The sequence below is a fragment of the Python bivittatus genome, unplaced genomic scaffold (assembly GCF_059951505.1).
Source record: "Python bivittatus isolate LINGU-HERP-01145 unplaced genomic scaffold, Pbiv_v1 ctg000080_np1212, whole genome shotgun sequence".
In the NCBI taxonomy this organism is placed as follows: Eukaryota; Metazoa; Chordata; class Lepidosauria; order Squamata; family Pythonidae; genus Python; species Python bivittatus.
The window spans coordinates 90,885,394-90,909,476 of NW_028277035.1; the positions used below are offsets into that span (position 1 = coordinate 90,885,394).

Here is a 24,083-nt window from a genome sequence, read left to right on the forward strand (position 1 = left end):
TGAGTCTTCAGTCTGGCATATCGTAATGTTCTCTTTTTAGCTGTTCTAGATGGAAGATAAACAAATATCTCTTCCAGAATAATACCCTGTGATCTGGGTAGCTTGACACAACTTCCCCCTTTTTATTGGTCATTTGATAGAGAGATTCAAATAACTCTATAATCTCTCCAATCCCAGAACATCTTATTGTCCTCATGAGCAACTGATATGCAAGTCAGGAAGGCACAGTATGGGTAGAACATGGTGAAACAGACTGGTTTAGGTGGACAAAGGAGTGCAACAAGGCTGTATACTCTTCCCTTATTTATTCAGCCTATATGCTGAATTTATACACGGTATTAAGAGTAGCTGGATTGGAAGAAGACAAGTGTGGCTTTAAATGGAGGAAGATGCATCAATAACCTGAGCTTTGTTGATGATGAGAAAATGCAAAGGACTGCAAGTGTTACATGTACTCCCAGGTTTGGCTTATGGTCACTCACTCACACACTTACAGCCTATTGAGGCACGCGGGTCTTGCAAGCCCCTCTTGCTTTCTACCTGGGTTTTCCTAATAGGTGCAGCTAAAGCAGACAAGACATTCAGCCCTGGTCAACAACCAGGAAATAATTTGGGACACACACAAATCAATTCAATGCTGGTCATTGACTCAAATAAATTGCATAAAACAAGATTATAAAAGTAGGATATCATAGCCATATCATCAAATTAGTGACACATTTTATACTTCAAGGGGTATAAAAGTAACCAGTTACTAAAAAGGAGCTGAAATGCTTTCAGTCTAACTTGAATTCTCTTCACAATCAGAGAGTCCTTTCCCAGACTCAATACACCATATGGCCATGGCCACCTCCCTTGGTTCCTGCCACAATCCTGACTTCTTTATTTTTTTAAAAAGTATTTCTTTACTTTAAACAAAAATTAAACAGGAAGCTGGACTCTCTCCATCCACTACAGAATGCCAGCCTCTTCTTTCTTCTGGAAACTAAAGCGTCTACCAAGCCATCTTATAAAAAAGCTATAAGCCAATTGTAGAGGGCTGTGCTCACTGTCCCAGGAGAGGGGAAACATGGATGGATGCATGGATCGATGGATGGATGAATGGATGGATGGCTAGAGGTTAGATTAGAGAGACGAGAGAGAGAGAGAGAGAGAGAGAGAGAGAATAGATTCAGTTAGATAGCAGTAGGTTAAACCAAATATGAGAAAAAAGGATGAGCGGATAAACAGTGCTCCGGTACCAGGAAATAGGAACAATTCTTTATTAAAAAGAAAGCACTGGAAAGGATAAAATCAGTTAGCATGGTTAAGTACACATCAGGAATTACCTTTGAAATCTGTTTGTAGGAGGCAAGAAGAAAATGTACCGTTGGAATACAGTAATGCATGTAGATATCATTCCACTAATCAGGAAGTCTCCAGGCTTGTAGTAATTAAACATTTTTTCCTCTTTTTGTACATTCAGTGCACATTTGGTCATCAATGTCCCACAAGGAAAATGGGACATCAAGACAAGCAGCAGCAGCAGCATTTGAGATACCATGATGAAGATCTGTTACAGTTCTCTGAGACAGGCGCCACCGTCTTTGGTTGCAGAGCTGTCTAAGGAGAAGCAGAGATCTCTCACCCAAGAGCACAGCCACAGCTGACTCTGTCAAGGGAGATGAAATGAAGCCTGGCACGTTAAAGGGGTAGCATTAAATTTCACACCTGCACAGTCTTGCCTACGGGAACCCCAGCAGATGCTCTCATTTTGAAGTTTTTTATATGAGGAGATACCAAATATTTATCAGATTGCTTGATCAGGAGTTTCTAAGTAGTCCTTACTATGGTTTCAGGGATAATTGGGAATGGGAATTGGTGGGCATCCCATAGGCCCTTCTGGAAATAGAATAAATTATCATGATTTCACTAATTATAAAGGAAGACAGAATCACAGTGGACTCTCAGTATGACTTGATCTGCAGATGTACAGCTGGAGAAACACTTTTTTGTGACCATGGGCATACTTCCAGTTGAAGAGTTTAATTGTTCCATCAAGGGACCAATTCAGGAAAGTTTGACTTCCTTTTACTCATCCAACCTATTATGAAGAAACTAACATTTGTAATATGCTCAACAACTGAACAGCTTTTCATTAGCAAATCAGAACTTTGGAATTCCTTCCCACCCTGTCCTGGTATGAATGAGGCACATATGTGCTAAATACAATGTTCAGATAAATACATTGGCTTTACATGATACCCTGATCTGTTCAATAGAACAGATTCTTTGTATAAACTTAGCAGTTCTGTTAACAATTGATACGTTAGAGCCCAGGAGGAAATAGGACAATCTGCTATTTAGGTCCAGTGGGCTGTTCTTTCAAGTAGGGATTTTAAATATCTAAGCCTAAAATGGGCATACAGTTGACATTAAAAAAAAAAAATGAGGAATATCTTTGATGGCTGGGACAACGCATATACATGTCCTTCCATGAGATGGCAAGTGATGGAAGCACCCATATTTGGCCATGGAATCCAGCACCTCCAATCTTGCTCCTGAATAGGCCCTTCTTAGGAATTGCATCAAACTCATTGACAGGTATTTTTTGGTTTGGAAAGTGGCTTTGTTCTTAGCCAACCCACTGAAAGTTCTATTTTTTGCCAATAACTCCATGTCTATTGGGCACTGATATCTAGGACTCTCTGTGTAAAAATTCCCTTTGCCTGAGAGGTAGTGGAGAGTAAATATTGGATGGAAAACCCAAAAATCTTACCTTTGGTTAAATCGGCTTACCGAGGAGGCAGGTTGAGCCATACTTATTTGTTCAACTAAAGATATTTTGGAATTGGTGGAGATGGCAAAACTGACTATTTTGCTCAAAGAGAGGGTACTGTCTAGCTTTGTTTCTAACTGGAAACCTCTCTTAGATTTTTTGCTTGACACTCAAAAAAATGCAGTGTTGATTTTGGGATTTGATGATTGATGTTATAGAAATATCTTGTACAAATCATATGCATTATTGAAATAGATTGATTTTAGGAATTTTTCTGAGTATTAGATAAAAACTATTTTTATCATGTAGATTTTTAGATATTAGAGTAAGAGGCGAATATATTTTACATCTATACTGGTACCAAGGAAAGTTGGAAGCTACTCTTTCTTTTCCATGCTTTTTTCTTTTTTCTTTTCTTTCTTCCTTTTTCTTGATTTTTTTGTATTTTAACTTTTCTGAAAATATAATAAAATTTATACGCATATATACTGTATATAAAGATTTTAAAGATTTGGCGCTATCCAGAATGGAGGAATGGTTGGTGAAGATGATAGAACTTCCTGAGATGGCTAAATTGAGTTCTTTGATCAGAGAAAAGATAATTGTTTGTTTATTCAAATTATTTATTGTTTTGACCACCAAAAGTAGCCATACATTAATAGAATAAATTAAAATATACAAAAATCAGTAAAAACATTAAAACAGTGTTACTACAACTGATAAGATATTAGAAAACATTAGTAACATTTGATAAAGAATTCTCTCCGTTTAGCAACAGCCCTCACAAAGCTTGCTAATTTCCGTAGTAGTGTCTCCTTGTCTAAATTCATTAGATATTCAATTTTAAATGAATCAGGCCAAAATGATTTTCTGATCAAAAGGGGTTCCAGAAAATTTCCATGTGCTGAAACAGAAATAGGGCAGTACAATAAATAATGGGTAAAATCTTCTATACTTTCCTTGCAACAAGGGCAGAATCACATATTATATGGGATACTGTGAAATCAGCTTTCTCTAGTTGTTGATGCCATTTGCTGGAACCAGAGTCTTGTAAGTGACTCTCAGAGGGATGGCACTGCGACACACCTCAGAAAATGTTCGTATTCAGTTTTGGCTTTATTGTGGGTATAGCAAGTGGCAATTTTATTTTGTGATAATTTCAACAAATTTCTTTGGGCAAAGACTGTCTTCTCCAGCACCCTGTCTTTAAATAATAGACTGTTATTGGCATTATTGGAGTTTAGAAAGAATTCCAAGGAAAAGCCAAAGGTATGCATATGATTGGATAAAAATGTAAACCAATTGCTGTGAGAAGGAGTGGAGAAATTCATTTGCTCCAGGAGGCACTGCTTAACAAGTTGGGGATCCGGTAGTTCAAGGAGTCTAGAGCAATAATTAAATGCCCTTGCATTATTCTAGCTTTAATTGGGTATGTACTACTTTCTGCATAGAGAAAGGGGATAGCGGTACCATTAGGCACACCTAAAACTGTTCTGAGGAGTTTGTTTTGAAAGAATTCTATATCATAGGGGGTGGAAGTTCCCCATAACTCTACTGCATACAAAAAGTAAGGACCTGACTTGCTTTTTAAAAGAGTTAGGATTGGAGGAGTGTGTCGACCACCACTTGTATGCCAAAACTTTATTATTCCTACCAAAGCTTTCTCAGATTTTATTTTTTAGGCCTGGTGATGAGAATGCCAACTTCCTGAAGCATTAAAAAGGGTGCCCACGTATCTGTTGGTGAGAACTTGCTCTATATTATATTCTCCAATTCTCCATTTGAGTCTTTTTCCTTTTCTCTCCAAATACCACCACCTTTGAATTTTCTGCATTCACAGTTAGACAATTTAAGGAGCAATAGCTATCCAAAGCTCTTAACTGTCTGCCTAAGCCTATCTGCCTAAGCAATAAATCATCTACATAAAGATGGACAAGTTCCTATTTCACACCTTTACTGCAAAAAAATTTCTCTACTCAGTGTTGGAACAATATCATTAATAAATAAATTAAATAATAATGGTGCAAGCACACATCCTTGTTTTACTCCTTTAAAAGTCTCGATATTATCTGAGAGATACCCTACTGGGACGAACCTAACATGAATTTGACTATTTGTATATAAAACCATGATCAAAATTAATAACCTTCTATCCAAATTCAATTGATCTAGTTTAATCCATAATTTGTTTCTATCAATAGGATCACAAGCTGCACGAAAAAGAAAAAACAATATCTGCAGAGTGGAAATCCCTTATAGACTTTTTCGGTGAAAGAGAAAAAAATGAATTTATGATTTATGGTTTTGATGATTAGAGAGATTAGATTAGATTAAAGAAAGAAAGAAGAGGTACAGTGGGGCAAAAAAGTATTTAGTCAGCCACCAATTGTGCAAGTTCCTCCACTTAAAAAGATGAGAGAGGCCTGTAATTTTCATCATAGGTATACCTCAACTATGAGAGACAAAATGGGGGAAAAAATCCAGAAAATCACATCGTCTGATTTTTAAAGAATTTATTTGCAAATCATGGTGGAAAATAAGTATTTGGTCAATATCCAAAGTTCATCTCAGTACTTTGTTATATATCCTTTGTTGGCAATGACAGAGGTCAAACGTTTTCTGTAAGTCTTCACAAGGTTTTCACACACTGTTGCTGGTATTTTGGCCCATTCCTCCATGCAGATCTCCTCTAGAGCAGTGATGTTTTGGGGCTGTCGCTGGGCAACACGGACTTTCAACTCCCTCCAAAGGTTTTCCATGGGGTTGAGATCTGGAGACTGGCTAGGCCACTCCAGGACCTTGAAATGCTTCTTACGAAGCCACTCCTTCGTTGCCCGGGCAGTGTGTTTGGGATCATTGTCATGCTGAAAGACCCAGCCACATTTCATCTTCAATGCCCTTGCTGATGGAAGGAGGTGTTCACTCAAAATCTCACGATACATGGCCCCATTCATTCTTTCCTTTACACGGATCAGTCGTCCTGGTCCCTTTGCAGAAAAACAGCCCCAAAGCATGATGTTTCCACCCCCATGCTTCACAGTAGGTATGGTGTTCTTTGGATGCAACTCAGCATTCTCTCTCCTCCAAACATGACGAGTTGAGTTTAGACCAAAACATTCTACTTTGGTTTCATCTGACCATATGACATTCTCCCAATCCTCTTCTGGATCATCCAAATCTCTCTAGCAAACTTCAGACAGGCCCAGACATGTACTGGCTTAAGCAGGGGGACACGTCTGGCACTGCAGGATTTGAGTCCCTGGCGGCGTAGTGTGTTACTGATAGTAGCCTTTGTTACTTTGGTCCCAGCTCTCTACAGGTCATTCACTAGGTCCCCCTGTGTGGTTCTGGGATTTTTGCTCACCGTTCTTGTGATCATTTTGACCCCACGGGGTGAGATCTTGCGTGGAGCCCCAGATCGAGGGAGATTATCAGTGGTCTTGTATGTCTTCCATTTTCTAATTCTTGCTCCCACAGTTGATTTCTTCACACCAAGCTGCTTGCCTATTGCAGATTCAGTCTTCCCAGCCTGGTGCAGGTCTACAATTTTGTTTCTGGTGTCCTTCAACAGCTCTTTGGTCTTGGCCATAGTGGAGTTTGGAGTGTGACTGTTTGATGTTGTGGACAGGTGTCTTTTATACCCATAACAAGGTCAAACAGGTGCCATTACTACAGGTAACGAGTGGAGGACAGAGGAGCCTCTTAAAAAAGTAGTTACAGGTCTGTGAGAGCCAGACATCTTGCTTGTTTGTAGGTGACCAAATACTTATTTTCCACCATGATTTGCAAATAAATTCTTTAAAAATCAGACAATGTGATTTTCTGGGTTTTTCCCCCCATTTTGTCTCTCATAGTTGAGGTATACCTATGATGAAAATTACAGGCCTCTCTCATCTTTTTAAGTGGGAGAACTTGCACAATTGGTGGCTGACTAAATACTTTTTTGCCCCACTGTACATTGATCACTGTACTTATAACTGCTGTAAGGAAGATTGGAAGCCACTTCTTCTGTGTATCTTTTTTGTTTCTTTTCTATTTTTCTTCTACTCCCCCCCACCCACCCGGCACTTTTAGCTTTTTCTTTGCTTTCTTTCTTCTTCTTTTCTTTTTCTCTTTCTATTAGTTTGTATTAGTTTTTATCCCCTTTTTAAAAAATCTTATAGAATAGAATGTTTAAATATTAGGAGGATTCGCTTGAAGTCTCTCCTGGAGGGAGATTTTGATTGACCTTCTGTCAATCAACTGCCTCTCACAGTGTAGAAGCCAACTGAGGGAGAGAATGGCTGCACTTCTGGATCCCCATTTTCCTCTATTCATCCTGTTCTTTTGGATTTGTAGAGTGATCTGATCTGGCTGCGAGGGACCGTTCTGATTTATTTGCCTTTCGTCCAAACTTCCTGGGAGAGCAGTCCTTGCCTCACACACTCCTCTGGATGTCAGTTTAGGCCTCGTAATTTATCCTCACTCTCCTTTTAGGCTCCAAACTGGGATCCACCTTTCCACCACTATTAGCTGCTTCTAAGACACAGTTGTCACCAGATGTGCTTGTTTTGACTCTCTCAGCAGTAGGATTTGGATGACTGTGGGTAAGTTGAGCAAAGGTCTCTTTCAGAGGGTCCACTTTGTTGTTAACAGTGGTTAGAAGCTCAGAAATTGACAATACTGCTTGTGCTGTCAGTAGGTCTTGTCTGGTTAGAAAATTGGTAACATTTTCATTGTGTTAAATCCTCCTCCCCTTGTTGTATGAGCCTTGCAGCAGCTGGACAAATAGCCGCAATCTGTGAAGGAGGAGCTTCCTCAGTCATAGAAGTGGAAAGATCTAACAGTTGGGAGCTCTCCAACTCTGCTTGTAGATCCCATTCGAGGGGGTCATATGTATTAGAGAGGCTAATAGGTTGGTTGCCATATTGTTGGTTAATAATAGTTAGTTAGTTAAGGCAAGTAGCTGTTTGCTTTTTAGATATCTGTCAACCCTCAGGTGTCTGTCAAGGCTTCAGTGAAATCTGGGAAGCAGAATGTGAGCACTGCCTCTACTTTACTTTCCCCATAGTAAACATACACATCTTCAGGGTCTTCTTTGCTTTGATCTCACAGTATGTCCAAAATTCCAGCAGAACAAGAATAAAATGAGAATAAAATAAAAATGAACTGAAGTGAAATAAAAGCAAAAAAGGTAATTAAAAATCGGCTTTAGCCAATTTTAACAATGGATGCTATCTCGATGTCATCTTTCTGGGCTCTCTGGTACCTTCCTAAATTCAGGTGAGATCCTCCAGGATGTCTTTTATGTTTAGGGGGGCATGAAATCTAGGCCTGTTCCTTCAGCCTCTTTGTCCAACATAATCAGCCTCTAAATATCAGGAATTCAAGTAGATTCTTATTGGATTCCAGGCATTAATATCACTTTGCTAACAGAAGTCAGCTGACAGTTTATTGACTATACATAAAGACAAAGATACACACTTAACCTGCCCATCCTCAAGTGCTGCTTTATGGCCCCATCATGGTGTAAGGGAGTGAGCGGGAGAAGTACAGAAGGCCAAGAGTGTACACCAAGAATATGGAATTGTTAGGATTTTCTCATGGGAAGAAGTGCATCTCGTTATCTTCAAAATGTATTGTTATGGCTAAGCAAGTCATGTGTAAATTGTTATTGTAATTGTGGACGTATACTGCTATTTACTGCCACCTATTGGCATATGTATGCTAGTTATTCAAGGGGTGGCAATAAAATGGGAGGATTATATGCCCAGCCTCTCAGTAGAGTTTTAGCCACCATGTAGTTAGTTTTATGGGTTATGTAGTAGTAACTAATAACCAAGTAGTGTACCTCTTCTCTGAGAGTTTGTTTAGCTAGAGACTTTGTTATACCTGTATAGTTGTTAAGTCTTGCATGCTAAATACGTGAGAAGAAGTGTTTTTTCCTATATTTTGTATGAAACTTGTATTTTATGGAGTTTTGCATTTTTATCAATAAACAACCAGATATTTTATACTTTCTGGCTGGATTTCTTTGGAGAACAAGATATGGACATTGCATTTTGTAAATCTCTCATGTTGATGTGTATTTTTGCCAATTTCCTGGGAGTATTGCTGCACTCTGCGCAACAGGTTATGGGCCCAGGCGTGAGGTCCCAGGAGTGCTGTCCCAGGCGTGAGGTCCCAGAGTGCCGGTCCCAGAGTGCTGGAGGCCAGGATTGAGGTCCTTGAGTGAAGAGAGATTTATGCCTGGATTTATTGCCCTGCCTGTGAACGTCTAGTACAATCTTCTTGTTCGAGGTTTGGATTTTTTCTCTGTGTTTTTGTATGCCTGCAAAGTGAAACATGGCAATGACGGCAGTGAGCCTTCCCTTTGAGAGATTAAATTCGAAGAATTACCAGACATGGAGTATAAAGATGAAATCTTTTTTCCTGAAGGAGGGTTTGTAGCATTTTGTAAACAATCCCCCACCAGGAGCACCTATGGATGCAGAGCAAATTATGCTGGACCGTACTTATGGTAACTTGATCCTAGGACTTGAGTCTTCAGAATTAGTGCATGTTCGTACTTTGGAAACTGCTAACGCATGCTGGGTGGCTTTGCATGCTATCTATGCGAGACAAGCCTCAGCTGCTATCGTAAGTTTGTCAAAGCAGTTATATAACCTTAAATTGGATCAAGGAGCTAATGTAATTGAGCATTTACATAAGATGAAAACTTTGTTTGCTGAGCTGGAAGATCATGATATGGCAATTCCAGAGAGACAGAAAGCGTGTATAATTCTTTCAAGTCTGGATGATTCTTTTGCCATGCTGGTGGAAGCAGTTCAAGCTTTACCCCCTGCAGATCTTACCATGGATTATCTTACCAATCGCTTACAGGAAATTCAGAGTTCTCGTGATTTACAGCAAAATTCAAAGAAAAGGCTTGATAATGTGAGGCAGCAACCTTCTGCTGGCATAGAGACTGCATGCATGGTGAGGAAATGCTTTCGTTGACAGTCTACCAAACATCTTCTAAAAGACTGCCCTATGAAAAATCAGCCAACTGAGAGTTCCAGAAGGTTCGTCCGTTGTGGGAAGGGACAGCCTGTCAAACAGCAGGCAAGTGCTAGACTGGTATCTGCTTTGATTTCTAACAGAGACAAATGTTCTTCTGATACGTGGTTACTGAACTCTGCTTGCAGTGAAATCATTGTAAACAATGAGCAGTTATTACTGACCAAATGCAAGCCTAGAATTCAGCAAGTTAACTTGGCTGATGGTTCTATAGCTAAAGTAACCATGCAAGGTAAAGTCTTCATCCCTTGTTTGGGGGGAGTAGTTTCTGATGTACTCTGTGTTCCTACACTTGATTTTTCCCTTCTCAGTGTCCCTGAATTAACCAGAACTGGGTATACTGTTATGTTCCAAGGTTCTGAATGCTATGCTGCTAAAGAGGGGGCTGAGTGTGCTAAAGGGAAAATGGTTAATCAATTGTATGAAATGCTTCCTAAACAAGATGTGTTGATTGGAAGTTGTGTTGGTAATGTGCCTTTACATAATGATTATATTCATTATTATCATAGAATGTTTGGTCATCCTGGATGGAAATGTTTGTCACAAATGGCCAAGGTGTATCCAGAACTGAGATTTAAAAAGTGTGCAAAGTTTCTTGATTGTACTGTGTATAAGCAATCTAAGATCAAATCTGCCCCCATTGCCAAGAAAAGTGGAAGAATCTCCACCAGATCGTTTGCACTTGTACACACTGATTTAGCTGGACCTTTTACTCCAAGTGAAGGTGGAGCAAGATTTATGTTTGTTTTAATAGATGATAAAACACATTTCACGTTTTGTTATTTGCTTAACCTGAAGTCTGAAGCATTCTCTTGTTTCAAAGACTTTGTTGCCATGGTAGAAAGAAAACATGGGTACAAAGTGGGGAGTTTGCAGATGGATAGAGGGGGTGAATTTCTGAGCATTGAGTTTCAGAATTGGCTACGTAAAAAAGGCATTTTTCACAGATTAACAAATGTTGGTATGTCTGCAGAAAATGGTGTGGCTGAATGGAAAGTTGGTGTTTTGAAAGTGTTGAAAGTCTGCTGCTGGATGCTCAACTGCCAGCGCACTTTTGGGGAGAAGCAATTCTAACAGCAGTATTTCTCACTAACAGACTCTGGAATTTAGCTGTGAATGAAGTTCCTTATTTTTTGATGTATGGCAAGTATCCTTCTTTAGAGCACTTGCATACGTTTGGAACTTTTGCTTATGTACAAATTCCTAAGTCTCAAAGAAGGAAGAACCAACGAAAAGCACAGCGTTTAAGATTTGTTGGTTATTCAGCTGAATCTAAAGCCTATCATTTTTCTTTGGGTCATGGTCAGGTTGTAATCTCTAGAAATGCTAATTTTGAAGAGCCTACTGACTGGAAAAGGCTGCATGCAAATTCAGAGGTTGTTTTGCATTCAAACACAGAATTAGCTAGAGAACAAACACCACCTGTTGCACCTCCTTCTCCAGAAATCCTCAGAGAGCCTGCGCAGATGAAACAAGAAGCAGTTTCACCAAAACAAGGCCAAGCGGAGGAATTACCGGCTTTAGCTGAATTAGAGCAGTTAGAGGAGAAAAAAGAGGAAAAAGAACAAAGTATTTTTGAAATCCCTCATAAGTCGACCCATACAACAAAGGGGGTTCCACCTGAGAGGTTTGTTATTCAACAAGTAAGGGTGCGTCAAATCACTTGTGAATCTCAAAGTTTTAAAGAAGTTTCAAGTTTGCCCATAGACGAACAAGAGAAATGGAATGTTGCTATGGATAATGAATTTGATGCATTGGTAAAACAAAATGTATTTGAAATTATTGATTTACCTCCATCACAAAAAGGCATAGGTTCCAGATGGGTAGTTAGAAAGAAGCTTTTACCTGATGATACTGTTCAGTATAAAGCTAGATTAGTGGCACAAGGTTATTCACAAGAGCAATTTGTGAATTATAATCTCACATATGCACCTACAGTTAGGCCTGAGTCATTGTGTGTAATGTTGGCTTTAGCTGCACAAAGAGACATGATTGTTCATCATTTTGATGTGGATACAGCTTATTTAAATGCTGAGCTTCCTGAAACTGTGTACATGAAACAAGCACCAGGTTACACATGTGGTAATTCCCAGAAAGTCTACAGGCTGCGTAAAGCACTGTATGGATTGAAACAAGCTAGGAAATGTTGGCATCAATGTTTAGATAAAGCTTTGTTGGAAATTGGTTTCAAGAAATCATTAGCTGATCCATGTGTGTATACTAGAGGAACTGGGAAAGATTATACAATACTTCTTACTTATGTTGATGATTTCTGTCTTGCTACTGGTTCTTTAAACTTGGTAAAAGAATTTGCCAAACAAATGGAGCAATATTTTAAACTGAAGGATCTAGGTATGTTAAGATACTACCTTGGTATTGAAGTGCATAGAGCTGAAAATGGAGATATCTATCTAAGTCAAAAGAAAAAGATAGAACAGTTGTTAACACAAATGGGAATGTCAGAAGCTAAACCTGTAAAAACCCCAATGGTTTGTGATTTTTTGAAAAATGAAACATGTGAAGAGTTGTGTGAAAAACCTGAAGTGTACCATTCTGTGATAGGTTCTGTCCTTCACCTAACACAGTGTCCTGATTTACCCTGTGCTGTTGGAGTCTTGAGTCATAAAGTAGCTAAACCAACAGAGCATGATTGGCAAGGATTAAACAGATTAATGAGATATTTAAAAGGTACAATAAACCGTTGTCTTAAAATGTCAACTAGTGGGCCTGAAAAGCCTGTAATTTTTGTTTACAGCTCATTTGCAGAAGAAGGTGACAGAAAGTCCATAACTGGGTTTGTTTGTAAATTTGGTGAATCCACAATTGCGTGGAAAGCAAAGAAACAAACCTCAATAGCTTTGTCAACAGCAGAAGCTGAATTCGCAGCTTTGTCAGAAACAGTCTGTGAGTTAAGATGGTTTCATCAATTATTCACTGACTTAGACATACATGTGTCATTGCCTTATACAGTGTATGAAGATTCTCAAGCCTGTATAGGGTTAGCTAAAACAGAAAACCTAAGAGCACATACAAAGTATGTAGATGTAAAGTACAAAAATGTAAGACAAGCTATGTTAGAAGATTTCATTGATCTTGTGTACTGTGTATCTGAATCAAATCTTGCAGATGTATTTACTAAACCATTGCCTATTGTAAAACATGAAACAATGCTTACTAGACTTAGACTTGAACAAATGTAATTGTTCCTGTATTGTTGTAACCATTTGCTTGTACTACCCAGTAACGTGTATTGTTGTTTTTTCGAAAACGAGCTGAGAGGGGTGTTAGGATTTTCTCATGGGAAGAAGTGCATCTCCTTATCTTCAAAACGTATTGTTATGGCTAAGCAAGTCATGTGCAAATTGTTATTGTAATTGTGGACGTATACTGCTATTTACTGCCATCTATTGGCGTATGTATGCTAGTTATTCAAGGGGTGGCAATAAAATGGGAGGATTATATGTCCAGCCTCTCAGTAGAGTTTTAGCCACCATGTAGTTAGTTTTATGGGTTATGTAGTAGTAACTAATAACCAAGTAGTGTACCTCTTCTCTGAGAGTTTGTTTAGCTAGAGACTTTGTTATACCTGTGTAGTTGTTAAGTCTTGGATGCTAAATACATGAGAAGAAGTGTTTTTTCCTATATTTTGTATGAAACTTGTATTTTATGGAGTTTTGCATTTTTATCAATAAACAACCAGATATTTTATACTTTCTGGCTGGATTTCTTTGGAGAATAAGACATGGACATTGCATTTTGTAAATCTCTCATGCTGATGTGTATTTTTGCCAATTTTCTGGGAGTATTGCTGCACTCTCCGCCACAGGAATATCAATCTGTGGACCAACTAAAGCCCAGATACGATGTAACAGTTATAATTCAGATTCTATTCGTGATTTTAAAAGGTAACAAATTATTATTCAGCCTAGCTATAGAAGTGCTAGCAATCGCATTTAGACCCCACAATCAGATTTATGGGAGATACCAAATATTGATCCAGTTTGCTTTTTGGGGAGTTTCCCATTAGACTCCCTTCCCACCCTGTCCTGCACCCTGGCCCAGGTGGCTTCTTCATATCTCCCTATAAGGATTGGGGAGATTTTCTATTTCGCAAAAACAAACATATAAAAGTGATAGGTGAATGCTTCTTACATCCTGTTCTATTGCTACCTCTGTCCTATTACTATGATAATTACTATTTCTATGACAATTACAATACTATTACCATTCAATTATTATTACCATGACAATGTTTATATTCTATTACGATTACCTATTACTCTACTACAATTTCCAATATACTATCCTCTATACCATTACTAGTATGCATCGACATTTCTTTCTTCAGCCTGTTCTGTCTTAAGCCCCCTCTCTCAGAAATTTCTTCTTCTATTTCTGTTAATGGCCAGCATGCAATGCTCTTTGACCTCTTTTAATGTTGTGTTTTGTCTTGGTGGGCCTCTATATTTCTTTTCCTCTCTTTTGGACCAGCCACTCCTTCTGAAGTGTGTTGGTGGCTGCAGAGCTCCAGTACAAAACCCTCTTCCTTTCACCCTCCATCTTCTCCCACACCTGTGTCAGGGCTGCAGCTTTGCTGGCAACTCTGCCGTGCTCACACTGGAGAGAAGGGTTCCATGGGAGGGAAAGGAGGCAGCACAGGGGCCTGCAATTTTCCTAAGCAGCCTGCTCTTCCACATCCCACCTCTAATCTCACATCCCACCTTTGGCAACCTTTATTTAGTGGTCTCTCTCCAGAGGGACTCTTCTGGAGCTATAAACAAGACAAGTGGTAAGCAAATATTTTCTCCCATTTCTCCCATCCACATGAATATGGACAACCCCATGGAGAATGGCCAGCAAAATATTGCCCACATTGCAAGCACTGACCCTTCTTCTCTTCAGACCCTTCTCTGAAGACCCACAAGCTGTGCCTGTTCACCAACATTTCCTACACTCAGAACATTGCAACTTTCCCTCTGCAGTTGGCTTTTATTCTGAACTGAACAGCTTTGCTGAAAGGAAAACTGTACTTCCATTTCATACCTCTCAAGGCTCTGGACACCTTGGTGGAGTCTCTGCTGATTCTGAAGGTGGAACTCTTGAGGAAAACATTTTCCCCACAACAAATCTTTAGCTTGTTTCTCTAACTCAGTTGTGATTTCCAACCAGGGAGCACCAAGTAGAGTGTGTGCCACTTCCTTGGCACAGATGCTGATTCTCCCCATGTCCATTCCCGTATAGCTCACCGATGGAGATTAAAAATGACTTCCCATATTCTAATGTTTGCAATTAATTTAGTTAGATTTGAATTTCAGACTTACGTGTTTGGGAATGAAGCACTTAACTTAAAAGAAACTCATGCCATAATAAATTAACTAGACTTTTATCTGGCCAAAGAGTCTTTATTGTTACAAGGGTGTATGGTTGATTCCCTTTTAAAATGAGCTGCTCCCTTTCTGCCCTATAGAAAAGACAGTTCTTCCAAAGCTTCTACCTGATTCACACGATATATGTTGGAAGTAATGCCTTCATATTGGCATATACTTTTTAAATAAACAATTCAAATTATCTAGATGATCTGATAGAAAAAAAGAGGAAAAGAAGAAAATGCAGGAGCAAATAACTGCAGCAAGGAATACAATCATCCAGGAAGTGGAATGAAAGTTCAACCCACAAAAACAAGAAACAAAATGAAAACAAACTGAAACCAAATCAAACCTTAGCAACAGATTTCCTTCTTGTCTAAAAATGAGACCAAGCAAAGTTGCTATATAAATGTTTTCTTTAAATTGGTTTCCTAAAATCTATTAATGTCACTAACTGTTTATGATTCTACTTGAACAGACTACAATAAAATAACGTAAGGATTTAAAAGAAAATGAGCTCTTGCTACATCCGTTTCATTTATCAGTCATAATTGAAAACTCACACGAGAGAAAGAAAGAGTTCTTAGAACACATAAAATGGGCATTATTTACAAACTATCTTATATCACCAGTAACTGGTACAAACTATAACCACCAAAATCAGGAGCCATCCTAGTTTTTCGTCATCAGATGTTCCTTGGTGTTCATGTCAGGTCTCAGGATAATGATGTAGCATTTGGGGACAAAGATGCAGCCCAGTAAGCCCAGGCTGGAGGCCAGGATGGAGAAGATCTGCACAGCCACCATGTATTTCCCTTTGGTGCTCAGGTAGGTGGGGACAAAGGAGACCCAAACACTGCAGAAAACCAGCATGCTGAAGGTGATCAACTTGGCTTCATTGAAGCTTCCTGGCAGCTTGCGGGCCAGGAAAGCCACCAAGAAGCAGATGAAAGCCAGAAAGCCAATGTAGACGAGGGCAGTGTAGAACATGGTGACTGAGCCTTCATTACATTGTAACAGGATGTATCCTGGCTGAGAATGCATGTCAGAGTCTGGGAATGGGGGAGAGATTCCCAGCCATATGATGCAGATGCCCACCTGAACCCCAGAGCAGGACAAAACAATGGAGTTGGCCGGACTCTTCCCCAGCCATTTCCTCATCCTGCTGCCTGGCTTTGTGGCCAGAAAGGCCACTACCACCATGACAGTCTTGGCCAGCAAGCAGGATACAGCAACCGAGAAAACAACACTGAAGGTGCTTTGTCGCAGGAGGCAGGTCACTTTCTTGGGGTGACCAATGAACAGCAGGGAAGTCAGGAAGGAAAGCAGGAGGGAGACCAGTAGGGTGTAGGTGAGGTCCCGGTTGTTGGCTTTGACTATGGCAGTTTCTCGGTATTTCATGAAGATTCCCAGAACAAAGGCAGTGGTTAGGGACAACCCAAGTGTGAAAACAGTCAGGATGAGACCCAACATTTCTTGGTAAGACAGGAAACTTATAATCTTGGGGACACACTGGTCTCGTTTCTTATTGGAATGCTGGTCATCTGGACACTTCTCACAATGGGCTGCATCTGAAAAAGAAGCAGTTGTTCTTTTAGCTAGTAAATTCAGTGGCATTCAGCAGCTGATGACAAATTAACCCATGGGAACAGCTGGATATGCACAGAGGTGTAAGGATTTCCACTATGTTCCCTCTTTGTCAAGCTGACTGCACTTTGTTAAAGAATTAGTAAGATAGGTCACTTCCTTCTGCCTATGTTCCAAGGGACACCTACATGGTGTGCCTGCTCTTGGTCTCTCCTCCTGGGAAGAAGTAGTTAGCTAGGTTTTCCTCTCCGTATAATGTATTTCTTATAAATAAATCTCCTTTGTATTATAAAACCTGTTTTACTAATCAAAGGTCAGGTTCCTGATCTCAAGAACACCCATGCACACCTCCAACACAATGGTCCAGCTTATGGGGCATTTTGTGAGAGAAATAATTCAGTAAGTTAGTCACAGCTGAGGTGCCTCAGCAGAAGGCAGAATTTAAGAGGCTTGGTTGGCCTTGGGGACGGTGCTCCTTCTTCGCTATTGGGGAATCTACCTTCCTGAGTGGAGATTGTTCCTTCCATACATGGAGAGCAGTCATAGCAGCAAACAGATGCCCCCTCTCTCATGAGCTTGGTGTATCCTGGGAGACAACTTTCAGTACACCTTGAAAAAGGCATTTTCTAAACAGAAAGAAAAGAAAAAAATATGTGGAAATCTTAATGAACCCAGTGACGGAGCTGGCATAAACTTCCTACAGTCCTTGGCTTCTTTCTTGGATGTGCAACAAGCAGAAAGAGCAGGATGTGCAATGATCAGAAAGAGAAACTGCCTCAAGCAAGTTTTCAAAATCACACTCTTCTGGTGAAAAATTCCCAGTACTAATCTCATTTCAGCATGATTTGGTCCCAGAATACCCTCAACGTTCATGAAAGGCTGATGGTTCCTGTGGTTGGGTATCTTAGTGAAAAGTTTCTGTTCTTCCTGGAAGTGGCAGCATCTGCTTTGCACTTCAGGTCCTGTCAGCATCAGCCCATGTAGCACTAGTAAAAAATGGTGGGAAATGTAGTACAAAGCAGGGAATGCAGAAGGCTCCTTGCTTCAATCTTGGTAGGACAGCATCTCCTATAACTTTGTCAAGTCTCTACCTTATTCTAATGTGTTTCTCAAGAACCTTAACTTCTACCAGATCAGTTGAGAGGTAGACTGCAGCACCAAGGAAGGAAACCCTGGGTAAGATGCCCTACAATAGGTCCCTCCTTTGTGAAAGGGCTTTGCTAGCCTGCTTACCTTTCTTGCAGGCCACCAGATGCATTGAGCTGACCAACCACATGATTTCCTAGACTTCCCTTTTGGCATTCCCACATCCAGCAGTAGAGCTTTTGAGGTTCAAGAGAAATAATAGAGTGTCCTTCTATTTGCCCTCAGAACAGACCATCTGTCACTGTGGCAAGGCTGCTAAGCTGCAAACTGAGATGAATATCTAAGATCCGGTAAATGGTATGACTCCCACCCCCCAAATAAGCATCCTCAGCTACCTGATTAAATGAAGTTGGCCACATGATGGCACTCTCATCGATGGAGAGCTTGACTTCTGAAGAGGCCTCTCTTCCTATCTTTCCAACTTTCACCCCCACAGCAGACTTGTTGGGAAATACTGCCCAGTCCATGATATCGAAGTCAGCAGCAGGATCTCCATTCTCATCCAAATAGACATCACCCACTGAAAGATTGTAAAGCTGGAAGTTTCTTAGAAAAGGATGAAGCTAGAAAGACATGAGGAATCACACCTGTTCCTTATACATTCTTATTTGATCCCTAAGTCCAAATGGGCTACTTCACCTCAGTTTCCCTTTCTCCTATGTTTCAGAGAAATCTAGTTAAGGATTTACTCTTGATGCCCTTTCTGCCTATCAAAAGATCTCTGGCCCGCTCTGTTTTATGAAACTGTTACTCTCACAAACATGCTTAATTTCCAGCATCACATGATATGTAAGGTTTTTATCTCACCATGGCTGTTTCCGTACTACTGGTCTAAAATTTCAACCTCTCCTTGTATTCAGAAAAAACACAAATCTCCCAAATTTGCTTGTCTACAACATCAACCTCACCTCAACCTTGGACAATCCGGAGCAGCCTAGTTCTGAATTCTTCTATTTCCTTTGATGAATCTCTGAATGAAATCTTCTTGCCTCCCCTCCACTCTGTAACTGTTTCCCCACCCCCATCTCCGCCTTCGGCCACATCATTTTCTAGAAGGAAACATCCAACCATCCAGCTGCTCTAGGAAAGACAAGTTTGGCTTCAGCATCTCTCTTGATGACTTTTCTGATTTTTATCATTTCACCTTGCAGTGCTTAAGCTTTGCATTAATGTCCTTCTTCTGTATTTTCTCATGGTACTGTATATGGGGGGAAACCTGTCATTGGCAGGAAGGTGAAGTTGACGAGTGTTACAAAAAGCCCCTGAACTGGAGAAGAAGTCTTGGGGATTTTGAAATGTGTGTGAAAGTTCTTTTCTTTGCCTTTTCTTACTTGCACCTAACCATGTCAGAAACCAGCCTTGGCAATAACTTTTTGCGCCTTTTCCTTACCACGCTGCCTTCATCTCATATGCAGCTCTTGAGTGAGGAAGCTGCAGGTCAACCTCAACTGCATCCATAAAAGTTTTTTTTTTCTTTATGAGTGAGAGCTAGAGAATGTGGAGGGTAATTGAGGTGGCCAGCAGGGGTGGGATATTGACCATTTCAGGCTGAAATGGAGATGATTCCTCTGCATTGGTCAGCAGTTGCCAATCTGCTGTTGTCTGTCTAAAGAGTTGGACACAGCAGCCATGGGGCATGGTCCAATGGAGCTACACAGTTGTGGTGGCCACATCTACATGTCCTCCAATGTGGAATGGACAATGCCCTCCTAACAGGGGCAGCCCTGCTTTAAGGGTTGGTGATATCAAAAGTGGAGGAATGATTGGGAGGTAGAAACAGATTAAAAATGGGCAGAGCTTCAAAGATTCAATTTGGAAGGGGAGACACATCCTAAGGAATTCTTCTATTCTGATCTTGTTTGTTTGGATACAGCTGAGACCCGGGTGCAGAAGAAGGTCTGCATAATAAGACTAGAGATGACAGATAGTCCTGAAGCCAGACCTGCCCCATTCCTGTGCTGTGCTATGATTGCAGCATGTACATTCCATTGACTGGAGATGCCCTGAAAGTGGAAGGCATCAAAACCAGAGAGATTGCTTCCTTTCTCAGATGCTGGGGATGCAGAAACACAACAGGCCATATGCAAGGTCACAAAAATGAATGGAATGGAGGCAGCAAAGGTCATGACCGTATATTATATTATGGTCATCCTGGGTTCTTCACAATGATTAGGAAGCTGCAGACTAAAGCAAGTCAACTGACCTGAGTGTTCCCTGAAGACACTGGAAATGGCATAAACTTCAAATCCTCTTAAGGCAGGATAGGAGAAAAAAAGTTTCCTTGGTCTAGAAGCTAAATGAAGCTAATGCTGGATGATCAAGAAACGGGATGGCTACGTTAACATCCTGGTGTTGCTTTATTCTGCAAATAGGGAAAGAGCCTTCCGCTTCATTCCTGCTCTCCCAGCTTCCCAAACCAGTACAACTCTTTACTCTGGAAGATCTAGCAGTAGAATCTTTGTCTCCTTCTTTCTCTTCAAGCCTCCATATTTGGTCAGAACAAACAACAAACATGGCCAACTGCTGTGGAAAATATCCCACCATATTTTCAAACCTGCCCATTTCTAACAAATATTGAGATATTTAAAGAGGAACATTAGCAGAAATCCAGAGAAAATTCTTACGTGCCACGGCTGTACCACTTGGGGTACAAGATGGCCTCCAACCCTGATTCTCCTCTGACTCAGTTGGGAGGAATAGGCAGCACTGAGGACTCTGGCCACAGCCTGGACTGAAGTGGAAATACTGGAGCCATCCTCAGACAGGATTCTTGCAACCAAATCACGGGATGGCATTTCCCAGTTCTGTGTTTCTGTGCATCTTTTCCAAACTTTCTTAGATAAAACAGGGTGCGAAAAGGAACAATGAAATGCTGTCTCCCCAAACTTCTCAGTAGCAGAGAGATATGAACGAAAATCATAATTTTGTGTCCTTTTGTTTGCCAGAGTTACGAAAGATAACAAAAGATGCTTATGCTGGAGATCAATCATTTGATAAAAAAGCCTCACAGATATGTCTGGCAAAGTTGTTGCAATCCACACTTTCTTCCCAAACACTTGTTTAACTTTTTCAATTTGTAGTATTAGCACTGCTAATGTTAAGGTGGCCTGAAAGTCCACGTGACAAACAATAACATTTACTTCACTGTGACTAAAATATAGAAGTAAGTCCTTTCTTTTTCCTTTATGCAGCGCTGGGATAATTTCTGAGAAGGCAACACAAACCCCTTTCTTGATGGCCACAAGCTCAAAGTTTCTTCTGAACCTTTCTCCATTTTCATTGTCTGGACCAAAGACCCCGATCCATGTCCATCGGAAATGCAAGAGCAGTTTGACAATGGCCAAGTGAGGAGGCTCTTGTTTTGGGCTCATCCGGTAGAAAAAAGGAAAATGCTGTTTATGCTCAGGAATGTGACTGGTAACACCATAGTTGATCTACAGTGAAACAGAAGAGGTGGGTTATTGTCCTACTTTTAGAAAGAAAAACCAGTGCTTAAATCTAAGGCTTTTTCCCCACTGCAGAGAATTTGTTTACCCCTAGCCTTGAACTGTGCTGTGTCTCACTTGTCTCTCTTCTCAATCATTGAGAGTTGCCTTGTCTCCCTCCAAGATCACAGGAGGAGAAGTATAGTAGATTTTACACACCTTGGATGGTGTCTGAACAAAGTACAAAATGCTACTAATGTACTGTTCAGCTAAATGTGTCTTGGAGATTGGGGATGATGCAACATTATGGGAACTGAGTAGAAAAAAGATGTCCCAGGAATCTTTATTGTCTTTGAGTGTAAGTGGGGAAAGACCCTCTTGAGGAAATCTTTCCCATCTTTTTTCCTCCATAACAATCCTTGTGGCTTCCTTGGATGTGGCTGGAATAGGGGGGAATTTTTGTCTTCCATTCTTTTGGAGGGAAGTCAGGTGACTGGAGTGACTGGAGGACAGAGAAAGGAGGCAGGAGAGGGATAGTCAGGGGAAATGCCAATTTCACCAAGAGGATGGGCTGAGAGCAGTTCAGCTCACACATGGGTAAGGCAGCAAAAAATATGTCGCTACATTATGGAAATAACACTTACGACAGCAATTGGGACTGGGATTGCCATCGCTAGCAATAGAGTTATGAAATGAGACATCATGTGACCACATCACTTAGCATCCTCAATCCAGGCAGTGCAGTGCGACATCAGCAGAGAAAGTCTGGGAAAGGCGGGGACAGTGCAGTGCTCAGGAAGGCAGCTGGGTGACTTAACAACCTCCCCTGCTGTCTTCCCCACTGATTTTGCTTGTGGGAAGCTGGCAGGGAAGGTCGCAAATGGCCATCACGTGACCACAGGATCCTGCTGCAAATGTCATAAATGCGATTTGGTTGCCGAGTACCTGAATCATGATCACATGAATGCGTAGGTGGTGCAAGGGTCAGAATGTTGGTGACCGGTCATAAGAACCATTGGTTAAGGGCTGTTGCAAGTTATAATGGTCACTGAATGAATGGTTGATAAGCGAGCACTTCCTGCACTATTTCAGCTGGCCTTTAAGCTGAATCATCTGATTCATTTTATTTGGTGAAATCCACCCATTCCACCTTCTGGACTACCTGGGGAATTTAGGAAATGGAATAAGCTTCAACATGCATTCATACCTGTGGAATTTTGTAGATGCCCAGCATGGTTGACACATCATTAAAAAGCTCAGAATCAGTCCCTTCAAGCACAGAACACATTTTTTGGTCTTCCACAACGGTAGTTTGGGACTTTGTCCTGCCCCTTCGACAGCAAGTCCATCATGGCCTCGTATGTCATTCTTGCATTGAACAGGTTCTCATAGATGTTGTAGCCCAGTGTGATGTTGGGTAAGAGCCTTGGATTCTGGTTGATCTCATGAATGGCAAAGAGGAAGGGAAGGATGTGGGAGAAGCTCATACTTTTTACACTGCAGATAAGAGATATTAATAGGCCTTCATCTTCAGTTTGCATTTTCATCTTCAGTTCATGTATCAAGTGGATTCTTATCTTATGGATATACTCTGGATAGTAGAAATCCACACTTTTCATTCTGTGGAATGTTAATGTGATGGATCACCTTAAAAAGGGACAAACTAATCTGACAGATCTCATGAAGGGCAAAGAAGGGCAGGAGTTTACCTCAAGCTCAATCTCACTATGTTGGAAGGAAGAAAATATGATCAGACATTCATTGCTCAATGAAACAATACCAAATTCCTGATCATTTATTTCCAGGGCTTTTCTAGGCTCATACCATTTTCTGGATGTTCTCATCAGATCCCAGTTTCATTGATACCAGTGGGAGGTTCTCCCAAGACAAATAGCAGGAAGAAATGCTTTTACATCAGGCTTAAAGTGACCCTAGAGCTGATCCAAACTATTATTTCCCCTAAATGATGGCTTAGAGGAATACACTTCCAGCAAAATTAACACATTTATGTTAGGGATCCAGCTGGGTACAACTGCACCAAGTATCTTAGCAACGAGGTTCATTTCTGTAAAATTAAGTTTCAAAAACCATCCCCAAATGTACAAACAAGTTTCTACTAAATATGTCTCTTTTTTATTCAGAATCTCATCAGGAACTTATTTGATTACAGGTTGTGTGTATATTCAAAGGAAATATTCTAGTAAAATCTTACATGTTTTAATTGGCATTGCTCTATGTCCAAAAGGTTCTCACGTGGTCCTCTTTCACACATATTTTGACTGGTTGCTACAGAAGACTTGGTGACTGAATTTCTGGAATTTGCTCAATGCACTGAATCACAATCTTTCCAAATGGATTGCCCCCAGTTTTTTTTTTTTTTTAATAGGGTTCCTAACCTCCCTAAAGGCCAGGTGGAGGACAGGTCATCCTGGAGAAAGTCAATCTGTTTGGTTGCTAAGAGTCCCTTAATAATAATCATCTCCCTATCACCAGCAATGAAAAGGATATAGTAACTCTTCCACCCAATTTTAGACAGTTAGAAGTCCCCTGGCTGTATGAGGCTTCAGCTCTGCATACTGTAATGTCCTCTCTTTGGCTGTTTTGATGGAGGATAAAGAAAAAGCTCTTCCACAATAATACCCTGAGACCTGGGTAGATTGAAACTTTCCAACCTGCCCCCTTTCATTGGTCATTTGATAAAGAGATTCAAATAACTCTATTATTTCCAGTCCCAGAACATCTCATTGTCCTCATGAGCAACCG

At 40.5% G+C, this 24,083-nt stretch overlaps 1 protein-coding gene across 1 annotated transcript; it reads right to left on the bottom strand.

Moving 5' to 3' along the window:
• Positions 1-15,834: 15,834 nt before the first annotated feature.
• On the bottom strand, positions 15,835-21,991 carry LOC148216817 (vomeronasal type-2 receptor 26-like). The gene is made up of 5 exons (XM_088134734.1): positions 21,965-21,991; positions 21,120-21,329; positions 18,231-18,458; positions 17,249-17,375; positions 15,835-16,733 (listed from the first exon to the last, which is right to left on the bottom strand). Exons 1-5 carry the CDS (start codon positions 21,989-21,991, stop codon positions 15,835-15,837), a joined length of 1,491 nt encoding a protein of 496 aa, XP_087990860.1.
• Positions 21,992-24,083: the final 2,092 nt, after the last annotated feature.

What these genes read in the sequence shown, in the direction of transcription:
- LOC148216817 (XM_088134734.1), bottom strand. Translation starts at nt 21,991, where the DNA reads ATGGCAATCCCAGTCCCAATTGCTGTC. An exon ending in TCCCAGTCCCAATTGCTGTC is followed by an intron (nt 21,330 to 21,964) that starts GTAAGTGTTATT and finishes GTTTCACTGTAG; the next exon opens with ATCAACTATGGTGTTACCAG. An exon ending in AACAATCTCCACTCAGGAAG is followed by an intron (nt 16,734 to 17,248) that starts GTAGATTCCCCA and finishes CTTCTTTTTCAG; the next exon opens with ATGCAGCCCATTGTGAGAAG.